Raw genomic sequence first — 24,445 nt, forward strand, 5'->3', positions numbered from 1 at the left:
AAACCCAGAAACAGCACCTCAGTCAAATCATGTAACTCAACAAGATGACACAATGGCAATATCATGCGGTCGGCACAGGACAAGAGGTCAATGTATGTGACATTGGGAAAACAACTAAAAGGCACTCCTCACTCAGCTGGAGAATGAGTAATCCGGGGGATTTTTAGAGAAGGTGATTCTGGTTTTTTTTTGTTTTTGTTTTTGTTTTGAGACGGTCTCCCTCTGTTGCCCAGGCTGGAGTGCAGTAGTGTGATCTCGGCTCACTGCAACCTTCGCCTCTCAGGTTCAAGCAATTTCCTGCCTCAGCCTCCCCAGTAGTTGGGACTACAGGCATGCACCACCATGCCCGACTAATTTTTTCATTTTTTGTAGAGATAGGATTTCACCATGTTGCCTAGGCTGGTCTACTGAGCTCAAGCGATCTGCCTGCCTCAGCCTGCCAAAGCAATAGGATTACAAGTGTGAGCCACTGTGACCAGCCATTGACTCTTTGATAACAGATGCATTATAGTTAGCCATATGATCAATTTTTAGGGAGACTTTTTGGAAAAGATGCTCAAGAAGACTTCCCCATGCTATGTACATTTTTAGACAGTTTTAAAAAATGATTACAAAGAAAATCTTGGTGGGTTCTTGATTTTTCTCATTTAGTCTCTGCTATGGATTGAATGTATCTCCCAAAGTTCATGTGTTGGAACTTTGATCCCCAGTCCAGTGGTGTTGGAAGGTGAGAACTAATAATGAAAGATGTTTGGATCATAAAGGCACCACTTTCGTAAATATGTTAATACTATTATCATGGCAGTGGGTTTGTTATCACAGGAGTGGATTTCCTATAAACAGATGACTTTAGCCCTCTTTTGCTTGCTCTCTCTCACCCATGTGATGCCTTCTGCCACACAGCATAAAGGTCCTCACAAGATGACATTTCCTTGATCTTGGACTTCTCAGCCTCCACAATCATGAGCCAATAGATTTGTGTTCATTACAAATTACTCAGTTTCTGATATTTTGTTATAGCAACACAAAATAGAGTAAGACAGTCCCTAAATTTCCCATAAATTCATACATGTTAATGCCACTGTAAAATCAGAAATTCTATAGTATTATTGATTCATCTTGGAAGATTTCTTAAATTTCACTTGTGCTAAGAATAAACTTCATTTTTTAAAGAAGAGTATAAGAATGGCCATTTATGGATTTAAAAGACATCCCTATGGAAACTGACTATGGAAATCTAGAGGCATGAGTGCTTTGAGATGGTGATATCATTTAAAAAATAGTCCAAATAAGATTTAATGCACTGCTAAACTGTAGTTTTAAATTAATGACTGTACCTAGTAATCAGCTTTGCACCAAGAAAGAATGTGAAATGTCAACTGAAATATTGTCATTAGCTTGATACTTTAAGCATCTTGCTTATTAATATGTCATTTATTTTGACAGGTATTTTTTGGTGTAGTGAAGGCAAGGAACTGTATCTTTTAGTATTCTTACCATATCATTATAAATCATTTACAACGTGCTCACGCATATGCCACCCATGATGGATTATGCAATTAAAATGCATGCATCACCCAGGCTTCAAGGAAATTTTGACTAAATGCTTTAAAGTCACAATTATACACCTAACACTGGATCTTGACTTGATCTGTCCAAAGCTTGAAAGTCATTACCCAAAAAGAAAGGACAGCAGATATGGTCAACCAACTTTTATTTTTAATTACCTGTGTGTACTGTACTTTATATGAAGATACAATGGAGGATACAAAAGGAAGAAGAGAGAAACTTTCTACCATCAAAAAGTTAAAATCAGCTGGAGACACACTGCACAAAACAGTAAGACTTAAGGCTATACATTGAGTGGCATTTGAGTAGTGTAAGACAACTTAGCACAAAGTAAACCCACACAAGGGGACATCATCAGTGACTACACAGGGAGTGAAGGAGGGTAATCGGGGAATACATTCAGGGAGGTGGGAAAAGCATTGGATTTGTGTTCTAGTCCTCCAGATATCAGTGGCTTACTGTGGCTCTTAGGTCATTAAGTTCCACCTCTGTCGGCTTCAGTTTGCTTAACTCTAAAACAGAAGGTGAGGACTAAATGGTCTTTAATGTCTTTCAGCTGTAACAATACAGTATTCTAAGGACAAATGCAAAGAACTTTGGAAGGTGAGGCTATTACAGGTAAGAGGAAGGACAAGCACAAAGCCACAGTGGTAGGATAAATCTCATTGCTTGTGCATGGGCAAGGTGTGTTGCAGGGCAGCAAGAACCTTAAACAAGCCAATTTAACTATTCTAAAGGTTCCGAGGGCAATACAGAACACTAAGGCAGGTAAGGGACACTAAGCAGGGGCCACAATGGAGAAAGAGATACCATGTATTTTACAGTCAGAGTTGGACTTATCTTCACGCTCCCCGACTCACTCCACATTATTTGTCTTCATGGAACTTGACTGCAACTGCTTCTGCCAACCCATACCCTAAAGACAGTATGAAGAGAGTCTGATTACAGACACCCTCTCTCTTTAGACTCGCATGAGTAGCCCCCTTTTGTGGGCCAGGAAGCCAAGAGCCGTTGCTGAAAAGATGGTGGTCAATCCAATCAGCCTGAGGAGTCCTGGCACGGAGGGCAAATGTCGCTCCAAGAAGGTCATGGTGATGGGCTGCACAGGGACATCCTGGGTTCAGACAACACTGGGTGTTAGTACAGGGCTTGTGCACTTTAGAAAGTCTGTACTTCCTCCAGCTCTCTGAACATAACCCATTCTTGCCAACCTCTAGGCCATTAAACACAATGTTCCCTCTGCTTATACTGTTTACCCTGTCTTCCTCACTGGACTCTTCACTTCCTCAGGGAGGCTTTATTTCCTGGGCCCCCAGCCTAGGATGAGCTTCTCCTTTTGCATTGTTTTCTCAGCATGCCTTCTCTGCTGTTCTGTACTTTTTGATTATCGTTTGCATTCTCCACCAGATGTTGAGCTCCACTAAATGCTGCTGTGCATTTACCGCAATGGCTGATGCAGAACACGTGTGCCATAAATACTTGTTAGGACATGAACCCATGGTCCCCTCAGCCTACAATCCCATTCCTGGCAGAAGCACTAAGAGAATGACTTTGGAGTGGCGGGCCTATTTTCTCTGACTTCACACTTAAAAGGATAGAGTAATAACTTTACCCTTTTTGACCTTGTCCTCTACAGTGTGTTTTCACTCTAACCTCTATGCATCCTTCGTTCCAGCCAGGAAAACTTCCTAGGATTTTATTGCAAGAATGATAAGTATATTAAAAATAAAATTTTAATCTCAATATTCTCCATTTCATTCCATCTGTTTGTCCCTGGACTGGAGATGCTAACACACTTTTCTTTCTTCTCCTACCTCTTGTTGAGAATCAGCAGGCTAGATATTTATTCAACAAGCATTTATTGAGTTACTACTTTTAGAACTGTCTGAGAAATGTCTCCCTCCTCATCAAAAAATATTTTTTCCTAATAACCCGTAATGAATGTGGTAGCTACAAATTTATCAAAGTTTGTCTGAATCTCTCACCTCTGCCCTGACCCACAATACTTATTTAAACATTCATGTTTAAATCACTTAGGTAAATCACTTAGTTGAATCACTTAGGAAAAGGTATATGTGAATAGAGACAAGTGTGCTCTTCTTGTAAATAATGGGTTTTAGAGAAAAGACATCTAAATTCATGAAATAAAACATAGCCTACCACAGACTCTGGTTCCGACTGCCAGATTTCATCCTCTGGAATCTTCCCCATAGCATGCAGGATCTGAAATAAAAGAGCATGTTGGCAAATAGCAAAAGTGACACCATCTTACTTCTAATCTGTTCTCTAAATAAAGGACTAAGTAACAGTCTCTTGAGATATCCATCAGAAACACCATGGTAAAGGCCAGAACACTCCACTCAACCTTTAAAAGGCACCAAAGGGTCTTTCCACTCTGGTATAAGTGGTGGCAATCATTAGGCTTACCATAAATTTTAATAGTTGTGAACACACCTCAAATAAGGATGAGATCAGAGGAACTGTCAGAAAAAGCTTTCCTGTGAAATGAATTGAATTTTGAGTCCTAATAGAAGCATGTTTGGTCCTGGAAGATCAGACCTGGGTTATCTTTCAAGTATAGTCAGGTTGATCATTTGCTCCATGAACTCTTTTCACTTTCAGTGACATGTTTGGTATTTTCATTATGACTTCGGGCTAAGGTGTTCACTTCACCTGAGACAACTGTTAAGATGGTATTTTATGGGTCTTGAGTTGGGGGTTACTGGAGAGTTAATCTCCAGGCTTTCAGATATCTTTGACCTACATGTTAGGACCATGAGTTTCCTCCTTCCCCATGATCTGTGACCCCAGGCCCTACCTCTCGGGCCGCTCTCTCCCCGGCCTCTACAGCCCCCTCCATGTAGCCGCTCCAGTGTGTGGCAGTCTCAGTGCCTGCGAAGTAAATCCTGTCCACTGGCTGGCGTAGAACCCTTGGAACGAAAGCGAAGAGGCACAAGTGGTCAGTCTCAGAGAGTCAGAGAAAAGCTTTCCCACAAAGATCGAGGCTGATCAGCTTCCTCAGATTCTGAACAATCAAGAAGGACATTGGCAATTTTGGAATAATGTTTGTTTATGTGGTTCCTCCAGCTCCTGCATGATCCTTGTCGGAAACAAAATGGAATAAAAGCCAAAGTTCACTACTGCACCAAGAGTTGCAAGTGAAGGAGCTGACATTAATGGAGGTTAATTATTTATTTGCTTCACCACCATGAAGTGTGGGACTGTATAAGCCCAGTCATATGGCTCCCTTTATGGCTCACTAGCTCTGGGCAAAGTGATACATGCCCCCAGTTCCCCACCTGGTTATTCCACTACTGAACACGGCAAATCACTTCCTCTCATTGAGCTCTGGCTTCCTCGCCTCTTAAAGGGAATGAGCCACTGATATATAAGACCCTTTCCATCAGTAACATTTAACAAATCTGTGAGTCTGACTAAGGCTCCTTAACTGCTATTCCTTGAACACTTGCTTATACTCGTGAGGTCGGTACTATTATTATCCCCATGTTGCAGATGAGAATATGGAAGTAGACTGTGGTGGACATTGTGATGAACCACACAGGCCCCATTCAAGAATGAAAGACTTATTCCCAGCTGCTGGGAGTGCTGCCAGAAGAGGGCCTACCGATGTCAGCCCTCTTTGGAAATTGCCTGTGCTGAAAAATCACCTAGGTCATGACCCCTTCCAGCAGCAGGTGCACCCAGTGACTGGTCACCATGGGCTGTAAATACCAGATTCCCAAGCTCCAACTTGAGACCACTCTGAAGGGCCATTCTAGTTCAGGAACTCCCTCTGGGGTCAGCTGAGGCGTTCACTGGAACTGCATTACAGCCTAACTTCTCCCTATGCCCACTCCTGCTGCCTTCTCTCTTTCACAGGTGCCAATCCTAAGGGCATGCCTTAATATATATCCTGTCGGCTAATTGTTGTTTCAGGGTCTGCTTCCTGGAACCTAACGAGCAACAAAGACAAAGTAATTTGCTCAGCTAGTAAGTAGCAGAGTTGGTATTTGAACTCAGGCAATCTGACTCTGGAACCTACAGTCTTCCACTTAGTTTTACTTCCTCTCTATACTGCACTGTTTCTTCAATCTTTGAAAGAACTCTGTGACATAGCTACTATTTTCATTATCTCATTTTTCACACAAGGAAACTGAGGCTTGGAGAAATGTTCAGTGATATGCGAAAAGCCACACTCCTAGAAAATAACAAAGCCAGGATTTGAACCATCACTACCAGACGTCACAGTCTATGTTTTTATCTTATATTCTTTGCCTGGTGTATCATCACCCTATAATATTTAATAGTAGAGTGCCAACATGCTATTCGAGGGACTGAAATGTCACAGCACATGGCCTGTAAGAGGGGCAGTTCATTGTTTCTCTGAGAAAAAAAATACCATAAGGAAAGCACCATCAACATGCATTATTCATCCTGTCCCAGGATTCTCTTATATCTGATAAGTGATGTCAAGAGCTAACACCCATGATCCATCTTAGTCAACACTGTACACCACTGGGCCTTTTATTAGAAAACCAAACGAGCTGGCTTCCATTGGTGTGTTTTCTTTTACCTGCTCTAATTACATCATCAAAAATAGGAGAAGAAAATATAAGGAGAGTTATTATATAGAATACAGATGGTCTCCAACTTATAATTTTTAATTTTATGATGATGTTAAAGCAGTATACATTCAGTTGAAACCATACTTCAAATACCCATACAACTATTCTTTCACTTTCAATACCGTATTTAATACATGACATGAGATATTCAACCCTCTATTATAAAATACATTTTCTGTTAGATTATTTTGCCCAACTGTAGGCTAATGTAAGTGTTCTGAGTATGTTTAAGGTAGCTAGGCTAAAATATGATATTCAGTAGGTTAGTTGTATTAAGCAGATTTTCCATTTATAATATTTTCAATTTATGATGGGTTTATTGGGATATAACCCCATCATATTTTGAGGAACATCTGTATTAGTATGTTGATGACAACACATGAAATAAATCTGTAACTATCGAGAGCCTAAGGTATTCAGGAAGGAACCCCTCCTGCAAAAGAAAGTGGATTAACTTTCACCATGTTGATTAAACAATGCCGTTTTTCACTGCATATTTACATTTTTTTTCAAATGGAGAAAACTAACCCCAGTTGGAGATCTCCGGGAGGCCTGGCTAGACCCTAGAATGAAATATTGGAATAAATAAAAAGGCTTAGAAAACGAATCATGCTAACAATCAGAATATATAAAAACCAATGATTAATTTTTAACAAAGAGATAGTTTCCCTGCACTTGTCATTTGGAAATTATGTTCCTTTAGGGGAAAAAATAGTCAATAACCAGACAAGAAAAATACCTGCCCCTTCTTTTGCAGGTGAGTGAACAGACAGTATATATTTACAAAAGATATAGGACATCATAAAGGAGAACACATAGATTTCTTGTGGCTTATGAGTTTTAATGCGTAGTCACTACGATCATTTTTTTCACTGTCCAGAAGAAAATTTCCTTAATAAATGTGTATTTATTTATTTACTAAAGTTGTACTATTGATTCTGTCTTCTCTCTTCCTTCTGGAAGCAGAACATTTACTGTGATCTTTCAGGGCCCTAAGTATAAAACATACTGCAATATTGTAAATGCCATGGCCCTGAAGGGTCAAGGGAAGTTGTCTGGGCAGGTAGTCTCTGTTCAAGCTGGGAGTTTCATTAAGCTATGCTGTACCTTAGTTTCTACCCGACAAATTGAAGGTAGTTACGGGAAGCCTGGTATATGTCCCTGGGAAGGAATAAAGATAAAAGAGGGCACTACTGTATCATCACCAGTGCCAGATACAATAGGATTTATCTTGCTTCTCTCACGTGGTCAGGATTAGGCCAGTTCAGGTAAGTGTCCTCTTTGCTCCCCAAACCAAAAGGTATTATCCTGACACTCTTTATGAAATTGAGCATAAAACCCACTACTCCGTGGTCGGAAATCTAATCATATCACACTTCTGATTTAAAGCCAAAAACAAAAGTAATGCAGTGATTGCTATTCTCTGTTGCAATATCAAGTTTTGTATTCCCGGATGTGTCATATAAGGCAAAGGGTCCTTGGCCCCTTTTGGTGTGATTCTCCTTTCTGTCCTTATCACCCATAGCCTGTCTGATATAGTTTTCATATTTGTCCCCGCCCAAATCTCATGTAGAACTGTAATCCCCAATGCCTGAGGTGGGGCCTGGTGGGAGGTGTTTGGATCACGAGCGCAGATCCCTCATGGTTTGGTCTGTCTTCGTGATAGCGAGTTCTCATGAGATCTGGTCACATAAAAGTGCATGGCACCTCTCCCCACAACACTTGCTTGCTCCTGCTTTCGCTATGTGACTTGCCTGTTCTCAGTTTGCCTTCTGCCGTGATTGTGAGCATCCTGAAGCTTCACCAGGAACTGAGCAGATGCCAGCACTATGCCTGTATAGCCTGCAGAACTGTGAGCCAATTAAACCTCTTTTCTTTATAAGTTACCCAGACTCAGATATTTATTTGAAGCAATGCAAGAATGGCCTAATACATGATCCATGCAAAGCTCTTCCCCTGACCTTCCAGAAACCTGTGGGATCCTAGTGTTTTGCTCATACCATTCTATCTGCCTAGACTGAATCCCCAATAGCCTTTCTCTACCTCCTACAACCCTCAGGTGGTATGTGCATTATGAAGCCTTCCCAGATTTCTCTAACACAAGATCTGATGGTTTTAAAAATGGGAGTTTCTTTGCACAAGCTCTCTCTTTGCCTGCTGCCATAGACATAAGATGTGACTTGCTCCTTTGTGCCTTCACCATGATTGTGAAGCCTCCCCAGCCATGGGGAACCGTAAGTCCAATAAACCTCTTTCTTTTGTAAATTGCCCAGTCTTGGGTATGTCTTTATCAGCAGTGTGAAAACTGACTAATACACTCAGCATATATAAAAATTAACTTAATGACCCAGCACCTTATCAGGTGCTGCCCTTTGGCCTCAGGATGTTCTCTTGGATAATATTTTGCCATCTTCAAGCAGGTAAAGAAAGTGCTACCCAAAGTTATTATGTATCTTCTGATAAGCAGGTCTTAATCCTTATTTGATCAGTTTTCATGGACAGATTGATTAGCCATTTCCACTTACCCCCACTATTTGCTGCAACAGTCTTTGACTCACTATTCTACATTTCTCATTCTCTTTAGATTAAGCTCTTGGCATTTAATTATTGCTTGGTTTAGTAATACTATAGTAGTCATTAATATTGCTGCTATATTATTAGTTCATTAATTGTCATCAAATAAATTAACAACAATATACTTGGAAGTATAATGCTGTGAATGCTAAAAGCTATTGAACTGTGCACCATTTTCAATAGGTGAATTGTATGGTATGTGAATTATGTCTCAATAAGGGTGTTAAAAAATAACTCACGCTTCCCAGCATGTAAGGATTAGGATCAAAAAACCTCATACTTTCTTGAACATACTGATTATTGCTCACTGTTCATCATTTTTTGCTTTCCCATCCACTTGCTAAGAAAGTGAGGTTCAGAAAAGAGAAGTGACCTGTTTGGGATGACAAAGTTGGTTATTGGTAGAATCAGGGCTGGAACCCAAGTCTCTTTATGCTCAGTCTAGAACTTATTTTTTTGTCCCCATGTTGTCGGTTGTACAGTGGCATTTGAGGAAGTTTTACTGAGTGCTAACTCAGTATAAGGACACTTCTTCTGACATTGTGGATGAATCCTTGGACTGCCTAAAATGCCACTCTTTTTTGATTTTTAATTTTTACGGATACACAGTAGGTGTATTTAGTTACAGGGTACATGATGTGTTTTGATACAGGCATGTAATGCATAATAATTACGTCATGAAGAATGAGGTAAAATGCTATTCTTATGCTGAAACCTTCTTTGGTTATATTGATTGAAATTTCTCTTCCAGAGAAATTAAAATTGGAAAGCAGCACCATGGTGTATAATTATAACAATTTCATTCATAAGATGCACAAGATACAAAGGAAATTGGGGATTTTTTTTTTTTTTTTGTATTTATAAGAACCAAGGGAGAAGAGCTACCTGAACCTATTTAGAGTTTGGATTCAGGTGCAGGGGATTTCAGTCACAGCTTAGCATGCTTTTACTCTACCTTCCATATTGAGTCATGATCCCAGGGGGGAAGTAAGTCGTGTAGCAGCCACCAGAGTACTGCTCCTCACACCAGTTCTTCTCTTCATAATGCACTGGCTGCAAGGCAGGGTGACAAAAGTTTAAAGGAGTCACAGAGAAAGCTATCTAGCCTAGAATAAATCCAATAGTTTAGTAGGCTATAGAGTTGCATTATCCTGATGTTTTTGAAGATATGTCTTTGGGCAGGTAAATGTCCTTCATAATAAGCTTCTAAGAAATTCAGATTTTAGAATCTTTTTTTTCATTTGGTTTCTTCATGTCTTAGGTATTGTTCATAAATCGCGATAGTCTACGTCCATTTTTACCTTGGTCTTACCTATTAAAAAGTCTTACTGCCTAATGGTTTCAAGAAAAGTTTTTCAAAGGATTTATGTTTACTGGTATGGCTGAATAAGAAAAAAAAAAGGCAGAAAAATATGTCTGCTGAAGAAAAAGGACTATCAGGTTCATGTTTTGGTGGAGGTGAGCTTTGTTTAGGGAAACCGAACAGACAAACATGTTTTTGCGGCAAGCAAGCACTTCTGTTGATGGTGGTACTTATAAACAACGATTGATCTGAAAAATATGTTTTTGTCATGAATAGGCAAAACTGGCCAAGATTTTGTAAAGCTCAAATGCTTTTTTAGAGTAACTAAACAGAAGCTTCATTATTAACCATTACTTTGAAAAGATAAAATCAGCATAGCAAGTTTTAAGAAAATGATGTTTTAAAAAGAGGTTTTGAAAAATATTTTGTTTAAAAGAATTGCAATCACATAGCTGACTTTGAACAGTCATTTGTAAGGCATCCTATTTACAAAGTATGACTATGAGGTTCTGCCTGATGGGCTAAGTGGCTCCAGGTCTTCTGTGGTACCACCATGCTACAATCCCCAGCACCTGATGGCTACATCCACCTCCTAAGCAGGCTTCTCTGGCTGTCTCCAGCCAATCAGAAGAAAGGTAGGACTTTATCTTTCACTGTTTTTTGTTCCCAGGAATTTCTTCCTTCCACAAAATAGATACCAAAGTGAAAATAAAACAAGCGGCCCTCTCTATACCAAGACCAAACAAGGACAGGACCAATTTATTTTTATCATCAGGAATTAATCATCCACACCATTTTCAGAAAAAGAGACTTTCTCAAATAAAAAATGATCAGACTTTTTCAAAATATGAGGACAAATGCTTTCCTTTCCAACTGACGTTCCCCAACCATCTCACGAGCTGTTGGAGGAACTTCCATTACAAACTGCTTTAGCCTGAGAATGTCTCAGAATGTAACTTCATAAAGTTTGAATAGCTACCAGGGTGAAATATCTTGAATGTTTTTTTTAAAAAAATTAACTCCACACTCTTTATTCTCCAGACCTGTGCCATTGAATGGCATTTTTAAACAGAAAAACTAATAATTTTTAACAGATGTTAAGTGCTTATGTAGTGAGTACATACTGTATTTCTTTTTTTCAGATGAAGCCTTGCTCTGTTGCCAGGCTGGAGTGCAGTGGCACCGTCTTGGCTCACTGTAACCTCCTCTTCCTGGGTTCCAGCGATTCTCCTGCCTGAGCCTTTTGAGAGGCTGGGACTACAGGTGCGTGCCAGCACACCCAGCTAATTTTTTTGTATTTTTAGTTGAGACAGGGTTTACCATGTTGGCCAGGATGGTCTCAATCTTTTGACCTCATGATGCACCAGCCTCGGCCTCCAAAAGTGCTGGGATTACAGGTGTGAGCCACTGCACCTGGCCATATTTTTTATTTTGATACTTAACTCAATACCCTTGAGCCTGGAGGCTATGCCTATGTTTAAACTTGCTAAATGGTATATGAGAGCAAAAAAACAAAACAAAACAAAAAAGCAAAGCACATTCCTCATATTCTTTCCCTAATTGTTTTAGTTTATTTGCTGAGAAAGAATTCCAGGAAACCTCAAGAGCATGTGTTTCACCTATATCAAGTACAGAAGATCTGCAGTGGTGGCATGAGCAGGGAGGAGAGAATTTTGCTTTAAAATAGTGAACAAAATGACAAATTCAAAAGACACAACAACTTGACAAGGAGGAAGCAAGCCACTCCAAAGCTGAGTGTTAGAGTAATAGGACTAAGCCATGTAGCTGCTCAACTAGACCATGGTATATACTACAGAGATTTGGATTTAAGCACCTTAACAAGTTAAACATTCTCAGCTTCCTCATTATACTTTTCTCACACATTAACTGCTCATTTGTACATTGGTCTCCATTGTCTTCAAATGTTTCACAGATAATTGGATTTAATAATCACGTTCAAAAGGTGACATAGTCTATGTCAAAACATTAAAAACTTAGCAGTCTAGTGAATGTCATGAGAGAACCGATTCATCATTTTAAATATTGATGGGGGAGGTGATTACGGGTACTTGTTTTGAGTACTTTGGGCCCTCTGTCACCAAATGCCCCCTGCCCCCATCCCACCTTTAGCCACCTTAGAGTTCTATTTGATTCATTTGAAGATCACTGTTCCCTCTGGCTACTTCCAAAGGTGTCTTAAAACTCAACTGGCAGACAGACAGGTAGCCTGTCTTCTTTATATCTCTCATGTTCAAGGGTAAAACAAGGCAGAAAAGGGGCCATGCAGGAGTAGGGGCAGGTAATTGTATTTTTTAACTGTTGGACAGTGGGGGATGAGGTGGGTATAGGTTTACGTACATGAGTGAGAATCTGCCCTTTTTACAAGATCACCAGAAGTGGGAAAAAGCCCTTTTCATCCCCATCTTGGCTGCTGGGATCTAGGATCTCCCTATGGGTAGTAGATGCTTCCCTCTTTTATCCCCCTAACAGAACTGGAAGCAGAGTGGCCCAATGTCTTTTTCCAGGAAGAACTCTGAATTCAGGGACAATGTAGCACCACCTAAACCATAGCATGTTGCAAGTTCCCTGACCTGCCACCAGCACAGCCAAGGCCCGCACTCTCTGGAACCACTTATAAATTGACCAGTCCTGTGTGGATGCCTCTGCAAATACGTTGGGAAAAACATGAACTTCAGGACCCAACTTGCATCAACCTATCCCTGCTAGCCCCTTGGGGACAAAGAAAGGTCTCTCTCCCTTAGTATAGGGTTGGGAAGCAGTCTTACCTCCAGAGCTTCTGGGGAACCCAGAACTTTGGCATAGAGTTCACAAAGTTTCTTCAACCTGTGAATAACAAGAAACAAAAGTGAAAATAAAGGAAAGGAGGGAAGGAAAGAAAAAGTGGGAAGGAGGCATTTATCCCCTCATAAATAAGAGACCATGAGCCATTGATTCCACTCTAACATTTCATTTTAATGCTTTAAAACAAGGCATTTTGTTCCATTTCAGATGTCTTAAATCTTTGAAGTTGCAAATATTAATCACACAGGATTGCCAATAAATCTTTTAAGAAAGTAAAGTGATATATTGCCTGAATTATGATATTATTTTATTATTTTAAATCCAGAAGCTCTTTTGTTTATGAACAAAATGTTTATGAAACATGTCTATGAAAATGACTAAGTTCTTCTCTCTCCCTGTCTACCTTCTCACTCTTTCTGTCTTTTTGTTTTTATACAAATGAAGTAACTTGGCATAATCAGAGCAATGGCTAGAAAGAGCAAAGAAATAAAATTAAGTACAGAAGTACAACCAAATTTAGAATTCATAAAGGTGGACATTTTAAACCCACAGGGAAAAGGCAGATTTTTAAATAGAATGGCACTGGGACAAATAGCTGTCCATGAAAGAAACAGTTGGATGATTCATTACTTTTTTACACCAAAATATATTTCAGAAGGATCAACGATTTACACGTAATAGGTGAGACCATAAAACTAATGGAAGAATGGGTGACTTCTAAAACATTATCTTGGAATGAGAAAGTCTATTCTATGCATGATAGACATTCAGAAACCATGGTTTTAAAATGGATAAATTTGACTACATAAAAAGATAAAATTTTATTGTAGTATAAAATGAATAAGCCATAAACAGGATCAAAAGACAACGTGGGAAAAGATTTGTTCCAGGCATTGGAAACCCAGCAGTGAGCCAACCAGACAAAACATCCGACCTTCATGATCTTATACTCTAGTGGGGACATTTTTAGGTAAGAGGCCCAGGCAGACCACTACAGCCCTGGCCACGTGCAGAGGTGATATTGGTCATGGAGGAGCACCCTGATGGAAGTGGAAAGCACACATCATAATATAATTCAGGAGCTCTTTCCTGGTAAATAGGTTATTAGCAATGGTGTAGGAATAAATAATTGGCAATGGTGAACACTAATTGCAAGAAGAAATTGCCACCTCAAGAGAAACTATTCCCTCTGTACCTATACTCTGTAATTGCTATTCATCATTCATGTAGTATGTACAGCAGACTTCCCCACAACACAATCATTTGTCTACCTGGTTATCTTCTTCACAAGTAAATTTTCAGCCCCTGAGTTATATCCATTTTTGTATTCTCCATAACCCCTAGCATGCTTTCTTATCTACAATAAACTCAACAAATATTAATTTGAATACTTTGGTTCTTACGTTATCGGCACTATGTCTTTTACACAAGAACCTTATAATTAACATAGTAAACACGTAACATTGGCAATACACATATAATTAGGCAGTCTGTAAGTTACAAAGTTAAGTGAAAATGAAAGACAGGCAGGTCGGTAGAAAAGAAGGAAAGAAGGAGAAAAGGGAGGGAGGGACAGAGTTGGGAGAAAGGAAGAAAGGAAAGAAAGAAGCAGCACTTCTTTTGTTACCTTTCCTCTTTGGTAAGACGTGCCAGTTTTCTGGCTTTGTGGGCCAGGATAAATCTAAAACACACAAACAAGAAAAAAGGGGAGAAATTAGTGGTTGCTTTCATCCCAGCCTCGTTTCTGTAGCTACACATATGCCCAGTTTACACAGTTAAAAGTCAACCAAAAGAAACAAACTATATACTAGCTTATTTTACGTTCAAAGTTTCATGTCAGATTTCTGACACTGAAGAGCACTGTCTAACTTCAAGGCGTCAAGCGACTAAAAATAGATGACTGGCCATAATTTTTGACTTGGATAACACTATGGCTGACCCACTTCCCCTCACCCAGCTGGTGGTCAATAAGAATAACCCTTGGGCCTCAAATGCCCACTTAAGGTCATGTCTGAGCCTTTTCAATTTCATCCAGTCCTTGCTCTTTGGTTTTGTCTCCACCATGGTGTCTCCCTAGCACCCAACCTTTTAGATTCCATCTCCATTTCTAGCCCCATGATTGCCTTCAACTTACAATTGGCTTCGATCTCCCTGTTCTGACTGTTGGGTCTCTCTGAGATAAACTCATAATGTCCTAGGGCCTATCTCAATTTTGGATGCTCCAGGTCATCACCTCTCTGCACCAGGACATCCTGGCCTTCCCTTCCCATGTGCTATTCTTCCCTGGAAAGCTGAAGACTAGGCTGGTCTTGGCTTTTTAATGGGACTCAGAAATTTCAGCATCCCACTTAAGTAACATGGATGCCCACACAGCCTCCACAAGAACTCTCTTAGTAAAACACCCCAAGTCAGGTCTTTATATCATGCTTTCAATGAAAGACGGGTCACCAAAATATCTCTACCACCAACACTAAATACTAATAGAAAATTAACATAAAATTTTTAAAATGTTACTGGTATTTTGCTTCCATCCAAATATTTATTCATTGGAAGACATTATTTAGAAAAGAACCAGTAATAACTTTTATACTGCTGAATTTGAAAAATAATGCCATTGGGTTAAAAAAAATCATTTATCAAAGTTTGGAGCACATTTGTTTATAGTATGTGATTACCTTGTCAACACTGAATAGCAGCCACAACACCATAATTGTGCCTTACCCTATTATGGCAGCATAGTTGCCATCAGGTTTGGTATCATCCAATGTGTAGGCAACTGGAGCTTCCTCTCCATCAATAACCATGGTTCCACAGTAATCTTAGAGAACAGCGAAATGGAAGAGCATATTCATCACTCTATCAAACTACCCAGGGCAGTTATAACGAAGCACATGTTTTTAAACTTGAGAAGCCCAAAGGCCAAATATAGCATATTATACCCCAAACATATGAAGGCAAGCCAAATTGATGTCAAAGGAGGGCTAAGTGGCCAGCATTTTTTGAAAAAATCAAACCATAAGCCCTTCTCTGCAAAGAATAAAGCATATGATATTAGAAATTCATCCAAGTCACCATTTAATGAAATCTAGTTTTCCTTGCAGTTAATACTTGGGTTCCCCATTTTCTCTTTCATAAGAAATCAGAATAAGTCCAAAGATCTATAAAGGAAATACCAGTTCATTACTGTAAAACCGAAGAGACTGAACACTAACATTTTATGAAAGTCACTTATTCTAAGTAGTTCTTTATTTTCTGGAGGCAGAGCAGAGAGGACATGTAAACTAAAATTCATTAGAGTCCCAAACCGTCATTTCAAACATGACGTTCAAAGATTCTTTCCTCAATAAAACAACTTGAAAAACAATTTCAGCTCATCCTGGATAAGAATGTCTCTCTCAGTTCCCTCCTGAACAAAATACAGGCACACCTCAAAGATAATGTGGGTTTCATTTCAGGTCACAGCAATAAAGTGAATAAAGCAAATTGTGCCACATAAATTGGTGGTTTCCCAGTGCATATAAAAGTTATGTTTACACTATACTGTAGTCTATTAAGTGTGCAATAAACTTATATCTAAAATACGTACATACCTTAATTTAAACATGCTTTACTAGTAAAAAAGCTAACAACCATCTGAGCCATCAGTGAGTTTACAGTTGGGTGTGGTGGCTCATGCCTGTAATCCTAGCACTTTGGGAGGCTAGGGTGGGCAGATCACTTGAGGTCGGGGGTTCAAGACCAGCCTGGCCAACATGGTGAAATGCCATCTCTACTAAAAATGCAAATATTTGGGCATGGTGGCACATGACTGTAACCTCAGCTATTTGGGAGGCTGAGGCAGAGGTTGCAGTGAGCCGAGATCGTGCCACTGTACTCCAGCCTGGGTGACAGAGCAAGACTCCATCTCAAAAACAAACAAACAACAAAACCCTGTTGTTTAATGTTTAATGTTTTGTTTAATGTAGCCACCTTTGTCAACGTTCTTATGTAGAACTTCTGGATAACTTGCTGCAGCTTCTTCATCAGCCCTTGCTGCTTAACCTTGTGCTTTTATATTATGGGAAGATGGCTTCTTTCCCTAAACTTCATAAACCAAACTCTGTTAGCCTCAAACTTTTCTTCTGCAGCTTCATCACCTGTTTCAACTTCAGTTGAAGAGAGTTGGGGCTTTGCTCTAGATCTAGGCTTTGGCTTAAAGGAATACTGCAGCCTATTTGATGTTTTATGCAGGCCATTCAGACTTTCTCCATGTATCAGTAAGGTTGTTTTACTTTCTTAGCATTCATATGTTCAGTGGAGTCCACTTTTAATTTCCTTCAAGAATTTTTCTTTTTCATTCACTACTTGGATATTTGGCTCAAGAGGCCTAGCTTTCAGCCTATCTCAGCTTTCGATATGCCTTCCTCACTAAGCTTGATCATTTCTAGATTTTGATTGAAAGCAAGAGACGTACAATGCTTCCTTTCACTTGAACACTGGGGAGACCACTGTAGGGTCACTCATTGGCCTTATTTCATTACTGTTGTGTTTCAGGGAATAGGGATACCCAAGAAGATGGGGTAGAATCTGGGGGAAAAATTGGTTGATTGAACAGTCAGAATACACACAGCATTTGTTGATTAAGTTTGCCATCTTATATGGCTGCCGTTTATGGCACTCCAAAACAATTACAATAGTAATATCAAAGGGCATTGATCACAGATCATGATGACAAATATAATAATAATGAAAGTTTGAAACCTTGTGAGGATTACCAAAATGTGACACAGAGACATGAAGTAAGTACACGCTGTTGGAAAAATGATGCCGATAAACTTGCTCAATGCAGCATTGCCACAAACCTTCAATTTGCAAAACGTGCAATAGTCTCTAAAGTGCAATAAAGTGAAGTTCAATAAAAAGAGGTGTGGCTGCACATGCAATTTCAAAAGACTGTGACAGGGCACTGGGGCAAATGTCAGGGCAGAGTCTGAAATGTTCTAACAATATATTACTGCAGTGTACCACTCCTCCTGCTCCATCATTCACTTACAAAATTGAGGTTGTTTGAAGAAAATGGTTGTGGAAGACTCAGCGGCAAATGTTGTATAGAAAACCCAATAAGAAGATTTCAAAATAAGGAAGAAAGAGCATAGAAAGGACCTTCCCAACATATGTGCATACGTGTGTGTGAGCAGACACACCAGTAAGCCTTTTAAAGGGAACTTGTCTCTTTCTCTCCTCCTGTGTCCCTCCCCACTGTGCACCTGTTAGAATCAATGTTCCAACCAGCCACTGGCTTGAGGGGTGCTTGAATGCCCTTCAGGCATGCTGGGGCAGGAAAAGATGTAGAGAAAGATTGAAGTACATAAAAAAGAAATGTTGAGTCTAAGAACTCAAGATTGAAAAATACAACATCTTAGGAATCCCCTGTTATAAGAAGGCAAGAGAGAGAGGAGACAAATAGGACAAGATCTGATCAAAGAGCATGAGCATACTGATCATGTAGGGATCAGCTGGAGAGGACTAGCATAGAACACAAGGTTGGCCGAGGGGGAGGTACTGCTTTCTCAGTGGAGGGGTTCCTTGGACACTTCCTTCTCAGAGTGAATCTGGTGTCTGAGTCAAGTGGGTGCACTTAGTGGAGGTGAAGGAACAAGTGACAGAGAGAAAAGTCACGTTCATGCCAGGACAAGCTATGCAGCATGGAAGGGATTTCGGGCCATTTGCAGATAGAAAGCTCAGGAGCCGCACCCACGCACACAAAACATCTCATCAGCTTTGTAGGGCCTTACACTTAGAAAAAGACGGGAGATATTCAAGGACATCCAAGCACTTAAAGAAGTTCTTAAAGAATAAAGGCAAAGACAAAAGAAGAAACAAATTCACAACAAACAAACCAGAAAAACTATCATTGGGATGGGGAGGGACCCAGTAATTCAGGTAGTAGAAGAAATTTACCCCAAAGTGCGAAGTAACATTTTCAGAGAGAAAAGAAGCCATTGTAGCTCTGGGAGGTGACAAAGAGGCATGTTTAGAATAAAATAATTCAATAGAAGCTTTTGTAATGTAGGGGTGTGGAGGCAGGAGCTTTGACAAGATGATAATAACATTCATCTGGATGAATAACTGAAGAAGTTTACTAAGGACAAAATTAAAGGAAAAGTAATAATAACGGAATGTCCTACCTGACATATTATAACATACTATAAACATATTATAAGGCTACAGATATTAAAACAATACAATGCTGTAATAGGATTTGATGATATAAACCTGTGCTCTCCAAAGTCGGGGTGTACACCTAGATAGCACATCTAGATCGTGGAAGAAAATGCTAGAAATTCCTGTTTTTCAATTTAGGCTTTTTTAAAAGTCTACTTTTCATATGTTTTATAGTTACAATGATACAATTTTTCAGAGATACCTGTGTATAATTTAGGAATACCTGTAATGGTAGTTTATGTCTACATTTTTAAACGAGTAGAGCTTCAAAGAAATGTTGAGAACTCAGTGACAAAGATCAGTGGAATAGAAATCCATGTGTATATGAGAATTTACTAGGGGTAAACCATCATACAACAAATTGTTAAAGACTGATTCACTGGGAGAAAATATCTGGAACATATACAGAAAAAAAACTTTAATGAGCAAAGGTAATTAACAAAATGACACTTTGTTAATGATAAAAATTACAAATTATAGAAAAATGAGGTAATTTCTCCTCCCTGATTGACAGAAAATTTTTAAATGTTATTAGCTGGTGTCTTATTCTGCTGGTGTTGCTATAAAGGGATACCTGAGGCTGGATAATATATAAAAGAAAGAGGTTTATTTGGCTCATGTTTCTATAGGCTGTACAAGAAACATGGCACCAGCATCTCCTTCTCCTAAAGGCCTCAGGAAGTTTCCACTCATGTCTGGAGCTGAAGTGAAGCTGGTGTGTGCAGATCACTTGGTGAGACAGGAGGCAAGAGAGAGGGAAGGGAAGTGCCAGGCTCTTTTTAACAACCAGCTCTCATGGGAACTGATAGAACAAGAACTCACTACTCAGGGAGGCGGATGGCACCAAGATGTTCATGAGGAATCTGCCCATATAACCCAAACAGTTGCCTTTAGGCCCCATCTCCAACACTGGGAATCAAATTTTAACATGGCATTTAGAGAAGACAAATATGGAACTTATATCAACTGGCAAGGGTGTGAGAGGACAGAAACCCTAACAAAAATTTCACAGGTCTACCCACATCAATTGACTTGACATTCTACAACATTTATAAAAAAGAAATGCTCCTACACGAATCTGTAGAGCTATATGGAGGATCCTGTTTATTGCAGCATAGGGTATAATAGCAAAAGGTTGGAAACAAGAAAAATGACTATCAACAGCAAATGTCTTGGGTAAATTCTGATAAGGCACAAAATGAGATACCGTTTATTCAGTTGTTAAAAGGGGATAAATTTAAATGTACTGCTATGGAGAGATGTCCATGGCATGTTGTTCACAGGAAAAAGCAAATTTCAATATGAGATGTATGATGTGTGACTTTTTTAAAAAAACATGTTTTTGGAAAATATATTAACATATTTATTTAAAATTAAAGTCACATTTGTATAAAATATTTATTATATTATTTAACATGTATTTCCAGTATATATATTTTTCTCTACATATATATAGGGATGCTCGCACACATATATTTAAAGTACAGCTTGAGTATTTGTATCCCTTATCTGAAATGCTTGAGACGAGAAGTATTTCAAATTACGGCTCTTTTCAGATTTTAAAATTCTTGCACATACATAATGATATTTGGGAGTGAGACCCAAGCCTAAACACCAGATTCATTTATGTTTCAAATACATCTTATGCACATCATCTGATGGTAATTTTATACCATATTTTAATAATTTTGTGCATGAAACAAAGTTGGGACTGTGACCTGTCACATGAGCTCAGGTATGGAATTTTCGACTTGAGGCATCATGTTGGTGCTTCAAAAGTTTCAGAATTTGGAGCATTTTGAATTTTGAGTTTTCAGATTAGGGATGTTCAGCTTGTATTACTTATGTAAACAGCAAATCTTTAAGGATAAGCAATCTAAATTTTTAACCGTGGCTTTATAGGGGGAGGGAAAATAGAAGAGAAACATTTTTCACACACTTATTTTTTGAAAGTTTTAGGTTCATTAGATTTACTTCTGTAATTTAGAAAAACAGGTAGTGCTCCTGTCATTGAAAACATAAATTGATATAAATTAGATGTAAATATTTAAGGGAAAGTAGAAATGGTTCATAGATGAACAAAAGCAAGGAGACCACAAGAATTCAATGCATTGCTAACAGCCTACCCTTTCCACAGAAGTGGGCTAGAATGAAGGGCTGATGCATCCCGTGTAGGGTGGGGTGCTGACGGTGAGGGTGGGTAGACTTAGGATATCTCGGTGGAAGGCCAACAAAAAAAAGGAGATGACCCATCCTTGCAAATTCACCATGATGTTACAACAAAGAGACTGGGAAGCATTTCTTGGGATAATCAATCTAAAAGCCATCAGGTGCTCTTAACCACACACAGGAGGTAACCAAGTGAGGAAATGGATGTGTTAATTTGTTTGACCACAAATGATTTCACTATGTACATGTGTATCAAAACATTATGATGTACACCTTAAATAGCTACAATTAACAATAAAAGCAGGGTTTAGCATGACGCTGGGATTGGGTGGGGGGTGTGGAGGGGAGAAGCAATTAAGAGCTGGCTATAGCTGTCTGTATCAAAATACAAAATGTTACTTTCTCTTTAATAACCCAAGCCACACTGTAAAACAAAATAAAGCAACAAAAACAACAAAACCCTTTAGTGATTGCTGACTGCGTGCCTGATATGTGCTAGTCACTGTGGTGGATTGCTGTGGCTGCATAATTCATACCCTGTATCTTGTTACCTCATATTGACTGAACTTGTATGTTAGTAGTTAATTACAGTGTCTTTGGCAGTGACATTGATAGTCTGATGCAAAGCAAAGATCCTGTTATAAGAGTGAACTTCTTCAGATTTCATTACAGAAGTTTTCAAGTAAGTGTCATTGAATCACCTATCAGTGCAACAGGAATCATATTGGATATGAGTCTGGAGCCCTGCTTGGTGTTTCGATAACAGCCTAGAACTCAATACATTGTTGTGCAATTACCAGTTTGCATGACTGTATTCCTCCTGAATCTGGATTTTCTGGGCAAGGAAAAGTGACTTTGAATTCTCAATGCCTAGCACAGTGACTGGCATACAACAGGTGATCAGTTGAAGAACTACGTTAAAGTTGTTACTCAAAAGAAATCTCAAATGCTTTGGTGAGGCTATCTCAGGTCTACAATCTTTTATTTTATTTTATTTCATTTTTTTGAGATAAAGATGAAGTCTCACACTGTTGCCCAGGCTGGAGTACAGTGGTACAATCATAGCTCATTCACTGTATCCTCCACCTCCTGGGCTCAAGCAATCCTCTACGTCCTGGGCTCAAGCAATCCTCCAGTCTCAGCCTCCTGACTGCTGGTACTACAGGTGGGAAACACTTTGGCCTGCCCACAGTCATTTTTAAAAGTCTTACTCAAGGCTCATTACCAACAAGGACCAAGTCAGATCCTGAGGGTAGAGAACCTGGGTTTTCTTTTTGATACTGACGCTTAACAACTTGCCCGGCACATAGCAGGCCTAAGATAAAGATTTGCAGGCATGAATGGAATGTTAGTTTCTCTCCATAAATAAAGGCACTCACACTCATTAAGAGAAGACTGTATTCCTTGTCCTAAACCCTTATTTACTTGCTACCAGCCAGCCACTTAAAATTGGTGACCTGGGTCACGAGAGGAGGTACACCAGTGTGTTACTGCCATTAGACTCAAAGACAAAAATGACAGGGCTCTTTGTGATGGGTCCCTGCACTGGACTTTGCAAAGAGTAGATTATTTGCTCAACTGATGCACCAATCCAATAGCAGTCCTAAATGTGAGGAGGTGGAGAATGAGGTGTGGGGAACATTCCCGTGTGAGACCCCCAAAAGGCGTGAGTCTCACTATATGGTGAGTTTGATCCCAAACACAGTTTCCTACTGGAGGCAGTCGAGCTAGCCAGTAAAAGGATCTGAAAGATGGATGATCAGTTTCTAATATCAACCACAATATCGTTTGGGCCTAAAACTATGCGGTGCTGCTAGACCGAGTGACCCCCTGCCAGCAACCAGTTCCTGCTTTTAACTTTTTTATGACTCTCTCTTTAAGAATAAGTTTTAACCTTTTCTTTACTTGCCTAACTGCCTTGTACCCTAGATAATGGTTTAACTGTCGGGATATTTGCAAAGCAAATGCCACTATAAGGGATGGCTTTGATTTCTGACTCAGAGACTCCTGAATGGGGAAGTTGAGATAAGTTGAGTCAGGAGCAGACAAAGGTGAATCCAGTTAAAAGATATTCTGATGAGCAAAACCAGAAAACCTTTTCACATCTCAGTTCTAAAACGAGATCAAACCAGAGATACCTGCAGCCAGGAGGAATAATGTCTGGATGTAAACAAGCTTTGTGATCACAGGAAATTCTGTTACTTTTTACAACCACTGATTGTGTATCTGACTTTTCAATTGTATAGGCCATGTAAGGTATACATTTGCATTTCCTCTTGCAACCATTGTGTATCGACTTCTCTATTGTATAGGCCATGTAAGGTATACATTTGCATTTCCTCTTGCTATGACGTAAACCAGAGCAGAAGAAAGTGTATTTATTCCTGGCCTTTGAAAAATAAAATTTGCTGTTTAGGCACGGCCTATCAGCCTTCCAGATCCCCACTCAAGCGCACTCTCTCTTCCAGGTATTGGGGCCCTCTTGCAGGTCGAGAGACCCCCGGCAGACGTGCCTACCCGTCCCGTACGGTCCCCGACAATGAGAAGCCTATGATGCAGCTGAAAAAGAGCAGCATACAGGAAGAAGCACTCTAAAGCAAAATTGTGGCATTTTCCGCATTTGCCTCTAAACTTCTTTCTGCAGTCTTGCTCCTCCTTGAAGTACATCCTGCCGTTCACCCTCAGTCCTAGGTACTGACTCTTCTTACATTGTCTCCACTTGGAAGAAAAGTGGATGCTATAAGAGCAAATATGACAAGACTCTAGCATTGTGCTGTCTGCATGTAGCTATTTGCATTTACATTTAAAGCAATTAAAATTAAATAAAAATTTTAAATCTAATTCCTAAGTCTCACTAGCCATATTTCAAGTGTTCAGTACCCACATGTGGCTAGTGACTACTATATTAAAGCAGCTCTAGAACATTCCCATCATTGTAGAATCTAGCACTTTAGTGAGCATCCCTGCAATGTTCTACCCAGTTGAGTAGTACACTTGTTGAATATGTGCAAATTGATAAATGAATAGAATTTAATATGGTAGAATCGACACTAGTGAGAGAGAGCTAAGAACTTTTCAGAATCCCAACCATTGTGAATGGCTTTATAAACCCGTACTTTAAAACACTGAATCAGAAAAGGTTACTCACCTCTTTTCACAAGATTTTGTGGGAGGATTAAATAAACTTTTTATTGATTTA

General features: G+C 39.4%; 1 protein-coding gene across 1 annotated transcript in view; it reads right to left on the reverse strand.

Moving 5' to 3' along the window:
* Positions 1-1,697: 1,697 nt before the first annotated feature.
* MAOB (monoamine oxidase B) overlaps positions 1,698-24,445 on the reverse strand; it is a 106,325-nt gene continuing 83,577 nt past the window's right edge. The window contains exons 9-15 of the mRNA XM_003939479.3: positions 15,595-15,691; positions 14,501-14,554; positions 12,858-12,915; positions 9,724-9,821; positions 4,388-4,499; positions 3,730-3,792; positions 1,698-2,683 (exon numbers count right to left, since the gene is read on the reverse strand). Of these exons, the coding sequence (XP_003939528.2) occupies positions 2,531-2,683; positions 3,730-3,792; positions 4,388-4,499; positions 9,724-9,821; positions 12,858-12,915; positions 14,501-14,554; positions 15,595-15,691 (635 nt within the window). The 3' untranslated portion in view covers positions 1,698-2,530. The remainder of the gene's footprint in view (positions 2,684-3,729; positions 3,793-4,387; positions 4,500-9,723; positions 9,822-12,857; positions 12,916-14,500; positions 14,555-15,594; positions 15,692-24,445) is intronic.

This window comes from Saimiri boliviensis, chromosome X (genome assembly GCF_048565385.1).
Source record: "Saimiri boliviensis isolate mSaiBol1 chromosome X, mSaiBol1.pri, whole genome shotgun sequence".
NCBI classification, from domain to species: domain Eukaryota; kingdom Metazoa; phylum Chordata; class Mammalia; order Primates; family Cebidae; genus Saimiri; species Saimiri boliviensis.